Below are 18,522 nucleotides of genomic sequence, written 5' to 3'. Positions count from 1 at the left end.
CATGTGGCCCACGGAACTGAAAATACAGTACTAATACAGTACAAATAAAGTACTTGGAGTAATCTGCATAAGTCATTCAGAAGGTATTAACTACTCTGGCATTTTGATTTTTAAAATAAATATTGTAGATAGCATTAAAGTGTAAACTGTACATGACTAAAAACAGAAACACTTTATCTATTACAACACGTCTGTACAAAATAACACCTTTAAAAAAAAGCCCAGGACAGTCAAAAGTGATCATTTTAACTACAGCAAAACATGCTGGGAAATTTATAATCTGCCCATTCCACAGAAGGATCTCTTCTGGGGTTACTGTAGATTTTGCCCAGACAGTAGAAGAAAGGCAAAGACAAACATAGTGGTATTTCCACAGAAATTATCAGAAATGGTCACAAAATCTGCACATTTACCCCTTTGTGATATTTAAAAAAAAATGTCCATGTGGGCAGGGGTCATACAGGTTTGGCGCACAACCTAAAGTAAAAAATGTCAGGTTCCCAAAAACGCCTCTAAAAATATTACAGATGAATATTTTAAACCTGTAAAACTACATCAAAATATCCTCATCATGTATTAATGATGAGATTTTAAGGGTTTTTACCATGAAAAGGCCAGAATGTGTACATAAAAATTGAAAGAAACAGCGCTACAGATAAAAAAAACTAAATTAGGGTGATTGCAGCTTGTTCTCACTGCACAAAAAAATAAGATTTTAGGTCACTTTTGCAATAGTTTAGCCTTGACAACAGTCTGTATTCTACAACATTCTCATCATTTTAACAATGCTTCAACACTAAAACATACTATAACATACTATAAGGTGGTCCTTGGGTTACATACAAGTTCCGTTCCTAGATTGTGATGTAAGTGAGTTTTGGTATAAGTCGGATTTTATACCTACATTAATACTTCAGTCTCACACACTGAACATATGAACATATGAAGGACATACAATACAGTAATTATTCATTCATTCTTTTTCTACTGCTTATCCTCACAAGGGTTGTGGGCAAGCTGGAGCCTATCCCAGCTGTCTTCGGGCGAGAGGTGGGGTACACCCTGGACTGGTCGCCAGCCAATCACAGGGCACATATAGACAAACAACCATTCACACTCACATTCATACCTATGGACAATTTAACCTAGCATGTTTTTGGAATGTGGGAGGAAACCGGAGTACCCGGAGAAAACCCACGCATGCACGGGGAGAACATGCAAACTCCACACAGAGATGCCTGAGAGTGGAATCGAACTTGGGTCTCCTAGCTGTGTGGCCTGCGCACTAACCACAAATAAAGTTTGTTATTTCAGACTTTCTGTTACATGTTACATGTGTCACACACATTGGCTGTGGGGGGGTGCGATGTGTATGTGGCCAATGTTGTTTTCTAACACGGGTCGGCCCAAAGTATGAGACAAGTCCCGTCAATATGAACACATAGTGTATTCTTCCGCGGAGAACTAGTTCTTTATCAAGTCTCAAGTTTATGGACCAAACTCAAGTTTTTCATGAATTTATCTGAGCATGTTGTGTACGTAACCACAAATCCTTGGAACAAGGAACGCCGTAATCCGGGGACCACCAGTACAATAATGTTAAGTATGTTTTAACTAAATCCTAGTACATTTAAATGTCTGAAAGCAATTGTTTGAGAGTGTAGAGGGTATACATTTATATTGCTTAATGCTTTCCTCAGCACCTTGTCTTTGGCATCAAATCCTTCATTGCGTACCTCATTCCGGACATGCCCAAAGACCTGTGCGACCGCATGCGCAGGGAGAAGTACCTGATGCAGGAGATGATGTACGAGGCTGAGCTGGAGCACCTGCAGAAGGAGCGAAAGAAGAATGGACGGCGTTTTCACCACGAGTGGCCTTAACTTTTTACCCCCCTCACATCTCTCACACAGCCCTCGACCCCCCCCCCCTTTGCCTGCTTCCCTTACTGGATTTTAGCTTTGAGCAGATTCACCAAAGACACCCTCTTCACTAATGACACTCCAAAGCTGCTTCAGCCTGAGCTGTCACCCGGACCCCTCCCTCGCCATCTGTTCCCGTGCTGACGCCACAATTGCGTTCTGACACCCTCCCGGATCCATCGCCTGGCACCCCCCCCCCCAAACCCCCCCACCCTTGCTGTGTGCTGTGTCATGGCCTCACTGCTGTATGACAGCTGTAATGTTTACTATGCAGATGAAGCGGTTCACTTTGTCAGCCATCTTGCACTCTTTCTCTCTTTCTGTGTGGCAGCTAGCTCTCGTCTACTTGGAATCCTGCAGTCCGCTGCATGTCTTATTTTTCTTTTCGCCCAGCATCAGCAGAACCATTATGGTGGTTCCCGAATAGAGCAAAGTGACTGTACATCGCCCTTGAAGCATGCTGATACTATTCGTGGCAACATGTAAAACAACAGCATTCATCATGGAGACTTGTCAAATGAAGCCTATAGAACGTGCATGTTAGTGTTGTGTACCTTCTTGGTGCCTGGTTTGTGTGTGTCAGTGTGAGTTGTGTGTGTGTTGTGTTACTGCTGAGCTTGACTGCCTTGAGTTTGCAGGATGTGAACATTTTGCGATATGATTGTGCCTACAGTTGTGCGCCGACATCACGTGTGCCTGTTTGTGCTGCACGTGCGCTTTCAAGTGCAAAGAAAGCCTCTCTTTCTTACTTGTTCTGTTGTACAACTTTCTCCTGTGTGGGTTTGTTTTGGACGTGACTCACACACAATTGGGGTACGTGCTCTGGTCTAGTGGCTCTGAAACAACAATGTCCGCCGTAACGCGACTCCCATTATGAGTGACGCTTGCACGCAGGAGCCACAAATCTGCTTCCTTCTTTCTCTCTGCGCCCATAGCCTGTTTTTCATTTGTTGTTGGAAGCCCTGAAGCATGACTTGGACATACCTGTGGCTTGGATGTTCACTGCACAAAGAACATCCATCCACTGTTCCTCACTTACACACTCCAGTTCTGGAGGGATGAGAATGCAAGTCAGCTGTGGTTTTAGCTACATTGTGATGTTAATTGTTGTGAAGTTTGGTTGCTTAAAATGAAAGACCCAGCATGGCTTTTCCCCAACGGCAACAATTGTGGCAGGCGCCGTGAAATAACGCATTCTATGGCAAAATCCCAATCATCACTTCAGAACTCAAACATTTGTGATGTATTTGTAACATTTCCAGTCAGAGTAGACAAAAAGTTGACAGGATTAAATAAATACAAGGAAAACACGGTCAACAGATGGGAAAACAACTTCTAACAGTGCAACCGAGTGGTTCGTTGATCAAACAATTCAGAAATCAACCAAAATGTTCAACTGAAGGATTAACTCTTCAAATGTGTTTCCTTTGAATACCGGTGATGGGAAAATTGTGATGACCTTTGACCAGAAAAGTTGACTCAATTAAATGGCTGTCCAAGTTGCTCAATGCAGTGGAACCTTGGTTAGTGTACAACCCCGTTAGCATATTTTTCTGTTTACGGCAAAAATGTACACAAAAATGTTGCCTATGTTTGCCTACATTTCCGAGTTAGCGTGCAATATACATGACATGAGTCCAACTGTGTTTGTAACATAAGTTGACGGAACAGCTCAATGATGCTAACCAAGGTTCCACTGTATTTTGTTCTTATATTGTTTACAAATTTAGCATCACTCCACATTACAAAAGAAACTGTAGTATCATATTGAGTGTAATGTAAGACCACATTCAAGACCATTTTTTAAGGAAAAAAAGTAGATTTTTTTAATCATGCTTTCAACATCAACCAAAAAACAACTGGATTGCAGCGAAAAAAGGACATCAAATTTCTTAGCTGATGGACAGTTGATCAGTATCATCATAAAAGCAGTGCCATAACTCGTCATATGTTGTTGGCTACCTTTTCCATCCTATGAGACTGTTACTTTGAGCGGGCATACGTATGTGAGTGACAGGAAGAAAAGCTTTGTTGTTTCGTGCAGCCATGCAGAAATCTCCGACCCTGAATATAAGTACTTCAATACGTCTTTCTCATTTTGTATGAATAAAATACCGTCTTATATTTGGGTCAGTACGGTACATAAAAGGTTGAAGGTGGTCCACCAATGTTATTGTGGCTTTAAAACACACATCATCCTTCTTCTATGCCGCTTATCCTCACTAGGGTGGCGGAGGTATGCTGGAGTCTATCCCAGCTGACTTTGTACACCCTGGACTGGTCGCCAGCCAATCACAGGGCACATATAGTAGACAAACAACCATTCACACTCACATTCATACCTATGGACAATTTGGAGTCGCCAATTAACCTAGCATGTTTTTGGAATGTGGGAGGAAACCGGAGTACCCAGAGAAAACCTACGTACACATGCACAGGGAGGACATGCAAACTCCACACAGAGATTCCCAAGCGGAGAATCGAACCCAGGTCTTCCCAATCTCCTGACTGTGTGGCCAACATGCTAACCACTTGGTCACATTTTGTATTTAAAGCTGATAATTAGCCATTTTGACTGGAAATGAGACAATCATACATGTGCACTGAGTTTGCACTGCTTCATGCTAAAATTGAACATACAAATATGTACTGTATCATGATGACAGTTCTACACGGGGGATGATGGAAAGTAAGGACGTGAACCACAATTTGCACAAATCAAAGAAATGTCTGTGTATCACTCCTCACTAAAAACTAAGTTTGTATAGTTAATTTGTTTCCCCTTATCAACTATTTATTTTGCTGTTGAATGTACAGTATATATTTATTTGTGTGTTTATTGTTTGTTTTTTTTGTTTTGGGTATTCACACTCAGATGTCCTGTCTGCATTTCTCAGGTGTCTTCCGAATGTTTGACGACTTTTCAATCATGTTTTCTACAATACAATCAAATATGTCCTGTTTCTTAAAACATATTTTTGCACTGCAGTGCGTATGCAATAGAGCACACACTAAAAGCATGTTTTTTTCCCCTTGCTTAGTCATGCAAAGTACCAGTAACTCATACAATTCTTCCTGACATATAATGTCCACTGTAAAAAATATAAACAAAAAAATCGCTCTCAGTCTTGATAGTCTATATCATAATTACATATCATTTTAAAGTATTTTTTTAATTGTTAGAACGCTGGTCAAGGTTCCCTGCTGTGTGAACATTGAAAATCTATGCATGTTACCCTTGTACAGTCCAGTCTGCGTGATTTAGTGTCTGCTTTCAAGCAACGCTAACTTCACTTACTTTGTCCTGCACATATCACACATACAACCCTTTCTCCACTACTAAGAATTTTGTGGAAGCTCAAGACTGTGTGTTTCCAGGAGGGGCTGAATTTTTCGACCCAGCAAGAATAATAATAATAATAATAAAGTACATCCAAAGAAAAGTCCCATTAATCAAGACACAAATTGACATAGTTGTCTAAAATGGAGGTACGGTGCAAGTCACACATGTATGAAGTGTGCATGGTGAAAGACAAGTGTTCCTAATTCGGGTGGCAATAGCACAATATGAATGTTGTCATGTTGAGTAATAATCCTGCACATCACTGAAAACGTTACGCTTCCTATTAGGATTGTGCTTGAGCAACTTCATGCTATACATTTTAATGAGAATGTGACATGATGTGTTTTACTTTCTTCCTGTTTACATGTAAAAAATAAAATAAAACAAAACCATTGAGAGGTGTAAAAACAATGTAACATAAGATTATTTGGATATCACTCTTTTCTGTAATAAATCATGGATTGTATTTTAAATTGAAATCTCCTGTTTATTGTGGTATTATGTTATGAAATATATGTATATGTCGGAATATTGACATCGCCAATATATATTGCATCTTCGCGGCACAAAATACATGGATAGGTTCCCAAAATAGCCTCTAATAAGTGAAATCTAAGTATCCAACCTTATTTGTTTGCAATTATTATATATAATATATATATTAGATATTAGATATATAGTTTAAAGGCTGTAAAACTTCTCACTTTACACCTAATGCACTTTTCTCAGACAGGCACACATTTTCCCACCATATTCACTCCACTGATGTGCCACGTCCTGGCGCAGTTCGGCTGTAGCGTTTTTGTATCCTTGTTAAAACATATTGCTACTGTTGTGGTTTTACTCCTCCTTGTAGTTCTCCATGAACCGAAGATTAATTTACAATCTCAATAAGGAAGCTCAGACTTCCCGGTCGCCGGCCACCTCCTCCAGCTCCACCAGCAGGACAACGAGACATTCCCAGGCCAGTGTGTCCCAGGTCTGCCCCGGAATACCTCACCAGGGAGGCTTACGGGAGGCATGCAGACTAGATTCCCAAGCCACATCAACTGGCTCCTCTCGATGTGAAAAAGCAGCATCTCTACTTTGAGCCACTCCCAGATGACTGAGCTCCTCACCCTATTCCTGAAGGTACGTCCAGTCGGTCACCACCCAAAGCTCATGACCATAGGTGAAGGTGGGAACATAAATTGAGAGCTTTGCCTTCACTACGACAGCCTGGTATAGCGACCGCATGACTGCATGGCTCCTCCTGTTGACATCACGCTTCAACCGTCCCTCAGTCGTGAACAATTAAGACCTCATTCCCAACCCATACGGTGCAATCCACCTTTTTCCGACTGAGAACCATGGCGTAATTTGGAGGTGCTGAGTCCAAAGCTTGTTGCTTTGCTATAGCAACCTCTTGGTCAGTAGCCTTGTTAAATGGTGGTTATTTTGTGCACAAACACACTTATAGCTGTAGTTAGAGGGTAGAACTGCAACATCTGCACAAAAGATTTGCTGATACTGTTTATGGAGCAAAATGATGTATTTCTTGTTCCCTCTGCAATTACAAACCAAAAATCCACTATTCTCCATACATATGACACTGTTAAAATAATGTTTTTTCTTCAGCAAAGCTCCTACTTGAGCTGAACTAACTGCTTTTCCGCACTTACATGTCTTTAGACTTTGCTCTGAGGTTGTTGGGGTTTTTTTTTTTTGTACCTCCTTTAGAAATATGCTGACATTTCTTTTCAGCTTGGAACAGCACATGTTTATAAACGTACTTCCTGTTCGAGCAAAGTGAGCCTACCTGCTGGCACAAAAAGACTCTTTGCAGACACTGATGAAATACTATATCCTCTCACGCCTGCTGAGCGGTGAAAGTTGTGTGCTACTGGGAAACTTTCATACGCGTAAACCCTTTTCCATGTGAAAATGAAGAAGCAATGAAATGAAGACAGTCATTAATCCACAGTGTTATGTCGAGCTCCAAAATAATCTCCTACATGTCCATTAGACTCAAACAATATTAGACCCTGAATACTGATGTGTACTCTTTCAGTTCTTTGGAACTGACTTAAGTGTGTGTGATGTCTCTATTCACTTACCGTATTCACTTACTCTATTAAATATTCAATTATATGCTTGAAATACATGAATAAAACAATATAGCACTGAAAATAAAGACAAGCAGTGTCTTACTGTATTTAATTGACTAGGTCTTCTCTTCCTATATGTGGCCAGTTCAGACTGTGTCCCACCTAAACAAACCATAAGACTATATTAGCAAATGTGTTTACTGCTTCCTACTACCCAGCAAACCTCGCCCCACACGGTCTGCACAGGCCCCCCACCACCAGAGAGCCATGGTGGGAGGGCAGAACCAAGATCGACTGCTATAGAGCAGCTACACACGATAACCAGCACAAAAAGCTTCATAGATCTTCCAGAATGTACACCTATTCCAGCTGTATTTGTTGGATTTCGTGCTTCCTGTGAAAATGGTCTGTTTTAATTTATTCCACCCAAGAGCGGGTTTCCCGGAAAAGTTCCTTCTTTTCATTGCTCCTTCTCTCTTCACTTCCTTCTCACCGCCTCCGGCTATAAAATGCTATACTACAATAGGGTACATACCATCAGGTTGGGATTTGCTGTTGAGCTCCAGTATACTCTGAAAGGGCAATCTGGGTTTCTAACATGTTTCTCATTTTGAACTACAATGTGCAAGACCAGTGTCACACATACAGTATGTTACTCTACTTTCCCTTGCTTAGAGCAGTTATGAGGTCATGACCTCTGTGAGGATGGATGTTCGTCACGCAGCTTAGCAAGGTAATCACAGAGCCTACAGTGGTCATAGCTATCAATCCACACGTGTGCCAACAGTAGAAGATAGCAAAGGTCAACCTGCGAGGGACAAAAGAGTCACAGTAGATCTTGTGGAGGTATGCTTTTAGTGGTCCATGATGTTAGTTTGACTTCTTTCTGGAATATGTTTCACATTAACTTCGAATGATGTCAAATAACATCACTCTTGGAAAGACTTCAATTAGATACGCTGATTCTGTCGTAATCGTTGCTCTCACGATTCACATACTGTTCCAAACTCAAATGTAAACAAAGAAGTTGTTGTGACAAGACCAAAAATGCTAAAGAAAGCAATTAATTGTGGATAATAACACAGAGCTGGTAACAATGCATTATGGGAAGAAGTTTAAATCACTGTTTTTTTAAACTCATATTGGTATTTGTCTTGTATATTTCTTAGCTACCTTTTTAGTGTTAAGTTGCTGTGTAATAATTTTAGCGCTCTTTGTAAGATGACACCAGGGGTCAGACTTTTATAATGAGTATGTTATATTGAGCTTGTGATTGGCTACCATTTCATCACTGGCTCGCAAGTGGAACGGTATTTCAAGGGGCTCTTTTATGCTCATTTTTCATCCCTTTGTATTGAGTTGTGGACTACTATAGAGTAGCTACACACAACAACCAGCACAGAAAGCTTTCTAGATCTTCCAGAATCTGCGCCTATTCCGGCTGTATTTCTTTGGATATCGTATTTCCCTTGAAAATGGTCTGTTTTAATTTATTGCACACATGACCCGAACACTCCACTGTGGTTGGTTACTCTCCCAAGTGCCTTACGGAGGACTTACGGTGTTGTGCCACTAGCTGCCGAAGCCAACTTTATAGAAGTTGATAATAAACAGTCCGCTTTTAAAAAAAACAGCCTGAATCCAGAAGTAGAGACTGAACAGTTGGAAGTTTCTCAAGAAAAGAGCTTACTTCAAATCATCTTTAGCATTTTAGCGTTAGGTTTTCATCGGTAACATGTAATGTGATTATTACATGCTTTTTTCCATGCTACAAGTGTTTAAAAAACTCGGGTAAAGCCACTGATTCTGATGGGAAATGGCTACTAGCAATGTTCATAGACAACTGCTTTTGTTGCATGATTTACACAAAATAAACACAGTTAGAACACTGATAAATTGTTATTTACTGCTGACTCTTCTGGCTCTTTGACACGACCAACGTCGGAAAGGCAAAATGTTAACTGAAAAACACACTAACCGGGAGAGACGTTAATAGAGGTAACATTGTATTTATTTCAAATAATACAGCTTCCTGGAACTGACTGAGTTTCATGGTGTTACAGTGCGATTGTGGTTGACCGTGGCATGGTTTAGCTGTTGCAAAAACAAAACTACAGTCCTCAGACGCCTGTGTATATGCTTTTTTTTTGCACCCTTGCTATATGATTCTCCTTTTTGGTAATAACTGTAAAGAATTGTAGAACTGAAATGCAGCAGTTTTATTGTTGCTGGTTAATATATCTTCATCCTAAAAAGAGTAAGGAGCACCACTGAAGGCCTTTCACAGGATGCGCAGAGCAGTTATGAGGTCATGGTCTGTGTGCACCTCCACATGATGGATGTTACTCACACGGCACACATATAGAGTACAGCTTAGCAGGGTAATCATGGAGCCCATTGGAGCCATAAATATAAATCCAACATAGAGGACAAAGGAGTCACAAACACAAGTCGACAAATCATCAAAGCACTCGCAGGGGGGTGGGGGGAGTTCCATCTTGCCAAGTTTTCTACCACGACCAAGAAGTAAAGGCTAGCTGAATGCTGATGCTATGATGTTGATTCCATAGCAGCAGACACTGGAAAGGATGTTTTAACACACCTCCTGAATTGGCTTCACTTCACTTTCTCTAAAAGTGCTTGCTCTTTTCCAAACAGTTTCTATTGGCTCTTTCCCACATAGATTTGTGGCTTTGTGAAGAAATCCATCTGGCAGTGTCAGGTAAAAAAAAAAACAATCCTTAAAAGCAGTGACTATAAAAGAATCTTAGTGTGGCTTTTCACACCACTGAGGCTTTAAATCTATACATTTTCACGTCATTATTTTTGAACGACAACTACATGGAAGCCTTGATGGAAAAATGCTGAGTGGGCGGGGGAAAAAAAGGGTGCAATTCACTTATGTTGAGGATGGATGAGTTCTTCTCTTAGGAAGGATGAAGAAAGGTCAATTGGGTGTGTAGGATTTACTGTATGTGTTATAATAATAAATCACATAAAGGTGAACAGTTTAAAGGTGCTGGAGCCTATCCCACACACCCTGGACTGGTTGCCAGCCAATCACAGGGCACATATAGACAAACAATCATTCACACTCACATTCATACCTATGGACAATTTGGAGTCGCCAATTAACCTAGCATGTTTTTGGAATGTGGCAGGAAACCGGAGTACCCGGATATGCAAACACCACACAGAGATGCCCGATGGGGGAATCAACAGGGAATTGCGTGTTAACCACTCAACCACCTTGCAGCCACTATGATACTCTTGATGCCCTAATTTCCTACTCAATAAAGTTCTATCCCCTCTAATCCAACTAGAAAGATAAATAACAACATTGAAATTACAGTTTCAATCACTGTAATTTTAAACAACCATTCACACTCATATTCATACCTATGAACAATTTGGAGTCGCTGAAACAGAGAGGTTTCTCGGCGTGGTGAGATCGTGTCCAAGGATGCACTGGTTTGGAGCGGTCAAAGGTATAGGTGGTGTGTTCAAGTCAAAGAACATGGCAGCTTGTCCTCTGTTTGGTGGCTTTATTAAGGTTTATGATGTGGTACTGTAATAACATATATACAAGACAAATACACAAATAAATGATAAGTAAAGTAACGTAACTCATATTACACAAACATAATGATGAGCCAAAGGCACACTACACATAGGAATCAACAAGGAAACCAAGCTAACATGATGCTCACTAGAACAACAGTTAGTCATAGTTATCTTACTGATAGCTAACTCATAGTTAGCATACTGATAGCTTACTCATAGTTAGCTTACTGATAGCTTACTCATAGTTAGCTTACTGATAGCTTACTCATAGTTAGCTTACTGATAGCTCACTCATAGTTAGCTTACTGATAGCTCACTCATAGTTAGCTTACTGATAGCTCACTCATAGTTAGCTTACTGATAGCTCACTCATAGTTAGCTTACTGATAGCTTACTCATAGTTAGCTTACTGATAGCTTACTCATAGTTAGCTTACTGATAGCTTACTCATAGTTAGCTTACTGATAGCTTACTCATAGTTAGCTTACTGATAGCTTACTCATAGTTAGCTTACTGATATAATACTGATATTACTGATGAACAAGGGAGCATAACTTTGCGAAAAGGTTGAACAAACAACTGCACAGCTCCCACAATGGAGCCAAAAACTCACCTCTAATAATTCATACACATCATCAACTTTGTAAAATGGTGGATGAGGCTAAGGAAGGCTCGGAGATGTCATGAATCACTCAACCGACAAAACTGGCACACTGTGGTGTGTTTACTGACCGCTGAACACGGTAGGACAAAACAACACTCAAAGCTGAACATTATCAATGACACAATGTAATGTAAATTATGGGCTTTCTAATAGTCGCTAATTAACCGAGTATGTTTTTGGAATGTGTGAGGGAACTGAAATCCCCGGAGAAAACAAACTCCACACAGAGATACTAGCTGAGGGTGGAATTGAACTCTGGTCTCCTAGCTGTGCGCTAACCACTCTGTGAATTTGTGTACTCATTGTGCTCATGGCAGCTGGCAAGTTTATTATTGTGTACAGTTTGTACACAAGGTCATTCAAGCTAATAGAAGTGTTTTCAGCCTTGATATGAACATTGCCAAAGTTGAGGCCTGTTTCGCATCTTTTGGAGGCTGTTCAAGTTTGACAGATTTTAGCAGCATAAAACTGAAACACAGCCTCGCCGTGTTTGGTCATGACTCTCTGCACCCGCACTCCCTGAGGTTCTCGGAGTCTGGGATGGTTCGAACTTGTCAGAGATGTACTTTGGAACTCGACTCGTACATAAGTAGTGCTGTTTTAAAATCTATTTCCCTGAATGACAGGAAGCCAGAGACCTGAGAACTGCACTAATATGGTCATATTTCCTGATTCTAGTCAGAACTCCAATGCAGCATTCTGGATGCAATGCAGCTGTTTTACAACTAGACTTTCCCCAAGAATGGCAAGTTTGATGTGGGCTGATTTGGTTCAGTACAATGGCGTCAAGACTTCTTGAAATGAAGCTTAATGACCGCTGCAGGCTTCTAAACAGCACCAGGTTAAAAACACTGACATTGACAGATGTGGCTGTAGGCTACCTCCCTGCAGCAGTTTTTTTGAATTCCACGCAGGGGGGCATTGGCTGTATTTGAAGTATCATGAGTGGTCATCATCTAGCTTTATCCACCTCTGCATTACCTTTAAGATGTTTTCCCATATAAAATAATGGACATGGAATGAGCTTGTTCCTGACTTAACATGTAACTGTCAAATTCTGTACATGTAATAAAAAGTGTTGGATAATATCCAACAATATGTGTTCTCATGTTCCAGTTGATGAATATGGAGAGTGAGGTTACTGCTCGTGCTTGCTGCTCATGTCACGACTTTACAGTATCTAGTCGGTTCGTCTATTTGTATTATCCAGTATTGGTTGACATATCCTCAATTTCTGTTCTATGGTTATCATCACACTTTTCTTCTTTGCCTTCATTGTGACCCTTCTGTGGTGGATACTTTTAAGCCTAAGAAACATGCGGCGTCCTTTAGATTCCTTTAGTGTTTTATATACAGTGGTAAGTCATAAATATCATATATAATCACTAAATGACAATTTGGCCTTAATTTAATTTGGGCTTAATTTGGGCCTTAATTTGGTCTTAATTTGGCCTTAATTCCTGCACAGTCCTTTAGATTCTTTTAGTGTTTTATATACAGTGGTAGGTCATAAATATCATACATAATCACTAAATGACATTTTGGGCTTAATTTAATTTGGTATTAATTTCATTTGGTTTTAATTTGGGCTTAATTGGGGCTTAATTACATATGATTACTTAATTACTGTACATACAGTGGTAGGTCATAAATATCATACATAATCACTAAATGACAATTTGGTCTTAATTTAATTTGGTCTTAATTTGGTCTTAATTTGGCCTTAATTTGGGTTTGATTTGGGCTTAATTCCCGCAGCGTCTTTTAGATTTCTTTATTGTTTTATATACAGTGGTAGGTCATAAATATCATACATAATCACTAAATGACAGTTTGGGTTTAATTTAATTTGGGATTAATTTGGCCTTAATTTGTGTTTAATTTGGTCTTAATTCGGGCCTTAATTTGGTCTTAATTCCTGCAGCGTCCTTTGGATTCCTTTAGTGTTTTATATACAGTGGTAGGTCATAAATATCATACATAATCACTAAATGACAGTTTGGTCTTAATTTAATTTGGTATTAATTTGGGTTTAATTTGGAATTAATTTGGTCTTAATTTGGGTTTAATTTGGCCTTAATTTCGTCTTAATTTTGTCTTAATTTTGTCTTAATTTTGTCTTAATTTGGCCTTAATTCCTGCAGCGTCCTTTAGATTCCTTTATTGTTTTATATACAGTGGTAGTTCATAAATAATACATAGTTCATACATAATCAATAAATGACAATTTGGTCTTAATTCCTGTAGTGCTAATCCAGCCAAATGTTGTGTCTAAACAACACAGACATGAGTGGACAGTTAACAGACTCTGTGGTTTAAAAAAAAGTGCATATTCTATCCAAAGAAATATCATCTTTGTTGACATGTAACAAGTATGAGGTCATCAGTGTGAGTCAGTGGAGTGACTCCCACACAGCCTGAAGCCTCTCAGCCTTCCACCTCCCACGAATCATCACTGCGAGGAAAACCCTTCACCGCCAGCTGAAAGGTATTTGTCTACCAAAAAAATACACAATACTAGACACTAGATGACCAACAAATCCACAATCTCCTTTACAAGTGAAAAACACTGACTTAACGATTTATTATTTGAGGAAGATGTCATTTATAATATGTATCGTAAAAGTTCAAATTAATGCCATAAGTAACTGGTTTCCTTTGGTTCTGTTGATGCTGTGTTGGGCAAAGTACTTGTCAATAAATAACCATGCGGTCAAAGAGCTATTTGTACTTTCTCATGCAGAAACGTCAAGGCAAAAATGATGACTGTAAACGCTCCTTTCTGCTCTACTAAACTTTATTTCTTGAATTTTCATCCAACCAACTTTTCTGGTTTTACTGCTGTCTTTGGCATCATGAGCTGCAGTCTGCAGTGGATGTTTCCAGCCCCCCCACCCCAAAAAAACAAAGTCCCACCGTGAAGAAAAATCCAGTTAGCAGTTAGAAGTTGATTGTTTTCCATCCTCGGCCTTCCTGGTCCCCTCCCTAGCTTTTTACAACCTGTGTTTTCTCACATTTGTAACTTGAAAGGGAAAAAGAAGAAAAACATGGCCGTCCTCCATGATGTAATTGAACGCACGTGTCCCAATAACTCGGCCCACTGACATGCTGACATGAAACACTCTCGCTTCAGTTTCCTGCTCAGTTCAAACACCGTGCAACAAGTATCAACAAGATCATCAGCTCTACGCTGTCAAAATAATCGTCTGTTTAGCCTTGGTTTCCTGTCCAAGTCTGTCTTTTTATCCACTTCCTGTTTGAGTTCTTGACCCTTGCTATTCTCCAAAGAAAATCATCCCCGCTCTCGATTTTTGACCTATTTATTTGTTATTTGTCACACGTGGTTCCTGTGTTCTCTGGTAATCTTGAAACATGGAGTTCATCAGTGACAAGTATGTTTGACATTGTGGAGGCCCGGAATGAGGCAAAAATGTTCTTCTGGTATGTTCTACCCCCTGGGTGCTTGTACTGGTTAGTTTTTAATTTTATGTTTAAGCTGCTGCTTTCATGCTTCTGCTCCTGTCAGTTGAGAGTTCACGTGACTGTCAGTCCAGACTAATCTGAGGAAATTAAATGTCAACAGTTGCCTTTTCATGCAGCTTCCATTGTATTTATCTTGCCATGTAGTTGAATAGGCTGTGTATGTATGTAAGGTTCTTATGTCTCCATATACACCAATCAACATAAGACTAGTCTTTTTGACATGATCTCCCACCAGTTGAATAAGTTTTGTAATGTTCAATCACCGGCACATCATAAAAAGCATGTGAAAAGATGGCCAAAAAAAACCTTGCACTAGCAGAAATAAATGTCTGTGATAACAATCATGATGATTGGACACCACATTATTTGTAGATGGTCGCACGGTGGACGAGTGGTTAGCATGTTGGCCGTGCAGTTGGATTCTCCGCTTGGGCGTCAATGTGTGGAATTTTCTTCGGGTACTTCGGGTTTCCTCGCACATTCACAAAAAGGGATTTTTTAAAAAAGTAAACCGAATAACTGGTTGGGGCATCCTGAGCAGCAACAACTGCAATCAAGTGTTTGAGAGACTTGCAATGACTCTCTCACAGTATTGTGGCCAACTCATCTTTAAGGTTTTCCAACATTAAGTGCCTTTTTAAGGTCAAGCCACAGCATCTCAATAGGATTCAGGTCAGGACTTTGACTAGGCCACTTCAAAGTCTTCATTTAGTTTTTCTTCAGCTATTCAGAGGTGGACTTGTTGGTGTGTTTGGGATCATTGTCTTGTTGCAGAAACCCAAGTTTATTTGAGCTTGAGGTCATAAACATGGCTGGATATTCTCCTTCAGGATTTTTTTTTTAAAGAAACAGCAGAATTCATGGTTCCTTTTATCACAGCAAGTCTTCCCGGGTCCTGAAGAAGCAAAACAGCGCCAGACCATCACACTACCACCACTATATTTTACTGTTGGTATGATGCTTTAGTTTCTTTTACGGCAGATATAATGGGACATACATACACACCTTCCAAAAAATTCACAGTTTTTCCTCGTCAGACCACAAAGTATTTTCCCAAAGGGTTTTGGGGATCATGGGGATGTTTTCTGGCACAATTGAAATGAGTCTTAATGTTATTATTGTTGCTTTTTGTCTTGGAACCATGTGGTTCCTACGGTGGAGTCATGAACATTGACTTGAACTGAGGCGAGTGAGGCCTGCGGTTCTTTGGATGTTTTTGTGGGGTCTTTTGTGACCTTTTGGATGAGTCGTCGCTGTGCTCTTGCCCTAATTTTAGTCGGCTCCTGGGAAGGTTCACCACTGTTGAATGGCAGAAAGTAAGTAAGTAAGTTTAAAAATGAGACAAAACACAAAGTGTTTAATTTATTTGTACACTTGTATGATAGATTATGTCTATTTCCATGAAAAGGTGCATTGCTACATTCTTCATCTAACACTGATACCAGCACAAAAGCTGACAACATAAAGGATTATTTCCAGCCTTATGTTTAACGTTGGCCATATGGTTCCACAATGTTGCTGACATGTCGAGACCACCCTGTGATGATGTAATTATCCAAGCCGAGATATGCAGCAGAACGGGATCATGGCCATGGGGGAGTGTCTGCAATATGATCCCTTGAGCCAAACTTGGGGTGTCATTCTCGCTTTTGCAATCCACTATAATTAAAACCATCCTCAACACCATTGAAGAACTGCTCCTGTGTTTTCCTAAGAGATGAATGAACAGCTGAGCTTCTGAATGTGTGGATTCAGTGGGAATATCTGGAGAAGGAAAACTTTTAAATGGTGCTTTTCTACATCGTTTTTTTTAGACATTAAGACCTCAACTTACTTGACAGTGAAGGGGGGGAATTTAAAATACTGCTGTGTAGTGTTTCTTGTTTGGCCCATGTCCCGTGTAATACTATGTTACTCACACTGAATGTAGTCATTGTTTGCTATACTAAACACATAGCTTATATACTCTCTGTGTGGGACTTATCCACTTTTTACATGTATACTGAAACTCCAACATATTAAATATGATGTATCAGACACAATAATGTAATGAGTGGGACAGCAGGACTCAAACATTAGCAACCTAATAGCAACATGTTAACCTATTCACTGAAGAAAAACACAAAATAACAGTAGTTAATGAGGAACAAACATTAGTTTCTCATTAGTTCTTCATTAGTTCCTTAGTCGTACTGTAGTTTTGTGTGTTCAGTGTAAAGTAAGACCTGTTTTTCCCACATTCGGTGCTGATAAAAAGGATCTATAAGGACACATATGACCCTTTATCTAACTATTAACTTTATTTTACCTGGTAGTATACATTCTAGTGCAGGGGTCTCAAACTCAATTTACCTGGGGGGCCACTGGAGCTTGTGTCTGGGTGAGGCTGTGCCGCATCAGGATTAAAAAAACATATGTATTTATTAAAGACAGAAACATAAATAAATAAACTGTCTTCAATGCTTGTGCTTTTGCTATAACCTTCACTTTTTCAGTGCTTTGGTTTCGGTTTTCTACAAGAAAAGTTCTGATAAAACATTCCACTGTTAATTTAATTACATTACATCTTAATTTTTATTTTTCTACACAAAATAAAATGAAAAAATAAATAAACAATTTAAGCTGTCATTTCTGGGTACATGATACCATACAGCATCCATATCAAACTTGCACATTAAACTTTCATATCAAGGCGAGGGCCTCAAACTAGCGTACTGCGGACCCCATTTGGCCCGTGGCCGCAAGTTTGAGACCCCTGTTCTAGTGACATCCAATAGAGGCACTGTATTACTTTTGATTATTTTGTGCGTCCAGCATGATGACCAGGGGCCCAGGGACCCAGGGACCCAGGGACCCAGGGACCCAGGGGCTCAGAGACCCAGGGACCCAGGGACCCAGGGGCCCAGGGACCCAGGGGCCCAGGGACCCAGGGACCCAGGGACTCAGAGACCCAGGGACCCAGGGGCTCAGGGACCCAGGGACCCAGGGACCCAGGGACCCAGGGACCCAGGGACCCAGGGACCCAGGGACCCAGGGACCCAGGGACCCAGGGACCCAGAGACCCAGGGACCCAGGGACCCAGGGTCCCTGGTCATCATGCTGAACACACAAAAGAATCAAAACTAATACAGTGGTTCTATTGGACCAGGGACCCAGGGACCCAGGGACCCAGGGACCCAGGGACCCAGGGACCCAGGGACCCAGGGACCCAGGGACCCAGGGACCCAGGGACCCAGGGACCCAGGCACCCAAGGACCCAGGGACCCAGGGACCCTGGTCATCATGATGGACACACAAAAGAATCAAAAGTAATACAGTGGCTCTATTGGACCCAGGGACCCAGGGACCCAGGGACCCAGGGTCAGTTTCCCCAGTGTACGTGAAGGAAGGGGAGGAGGCTGTGTAACATGACTCTGGATGAAAACTCCGCTCCCGGTCCGACTCCCAGTACACATGCTG

General features: G+C 40.6%; 1 protein-coding gene across 2 annotated transcripts in view; it reads left to right on the top strand.

Moving 5' to 3' along the window:
* The window catches only part of ano3 (anoctamin 3), a 34,306-nt gene extending 28,562 nt beyond the window's left edge, over positions 1 to 5,744 (top strand). For both annotated transcript variants that reach the window (XM_058075118.2, XM_058075117.2), the window contains exon 25: positions 1,701 to 5,744. In XM_058075118.2, coding sequence (XP_057931101.2) covers positions 1,701 to 1,883 — 183 coding nt within the window. In that variant the 3' untranslated portion in view covers positions 1,884 to 5,744. The remainder of the gene's footprint in view (positions 1 to 1,700) is intronic.
* Positions 5,745 to 18,522: the final 12,778 nt, after the last annotated feature.

The sequence above is a fragment of the Doryrhamphus excisus genome, linkage group LG1 (genome assembly GCF_037039965.1).
Source record: "Doryrhamphus excisus strain RoL-2023G ecotype Guam linkage group LG1, RoL_Dexc_Guam_v1.1, whole genome shotgun sequence".
Classification (NCBI taxonomy): Eukaryota; Metazoa; Chordata; class Actinopteri; order Syngnathiformes; family Syngnathidae; genus Doryrhamphus; species Doryrhamphus excisus.
Note: the sequence above shows the minus strand (reverse complement) of the source record. Positions and strands in the feature narration are given on the sequence as shown.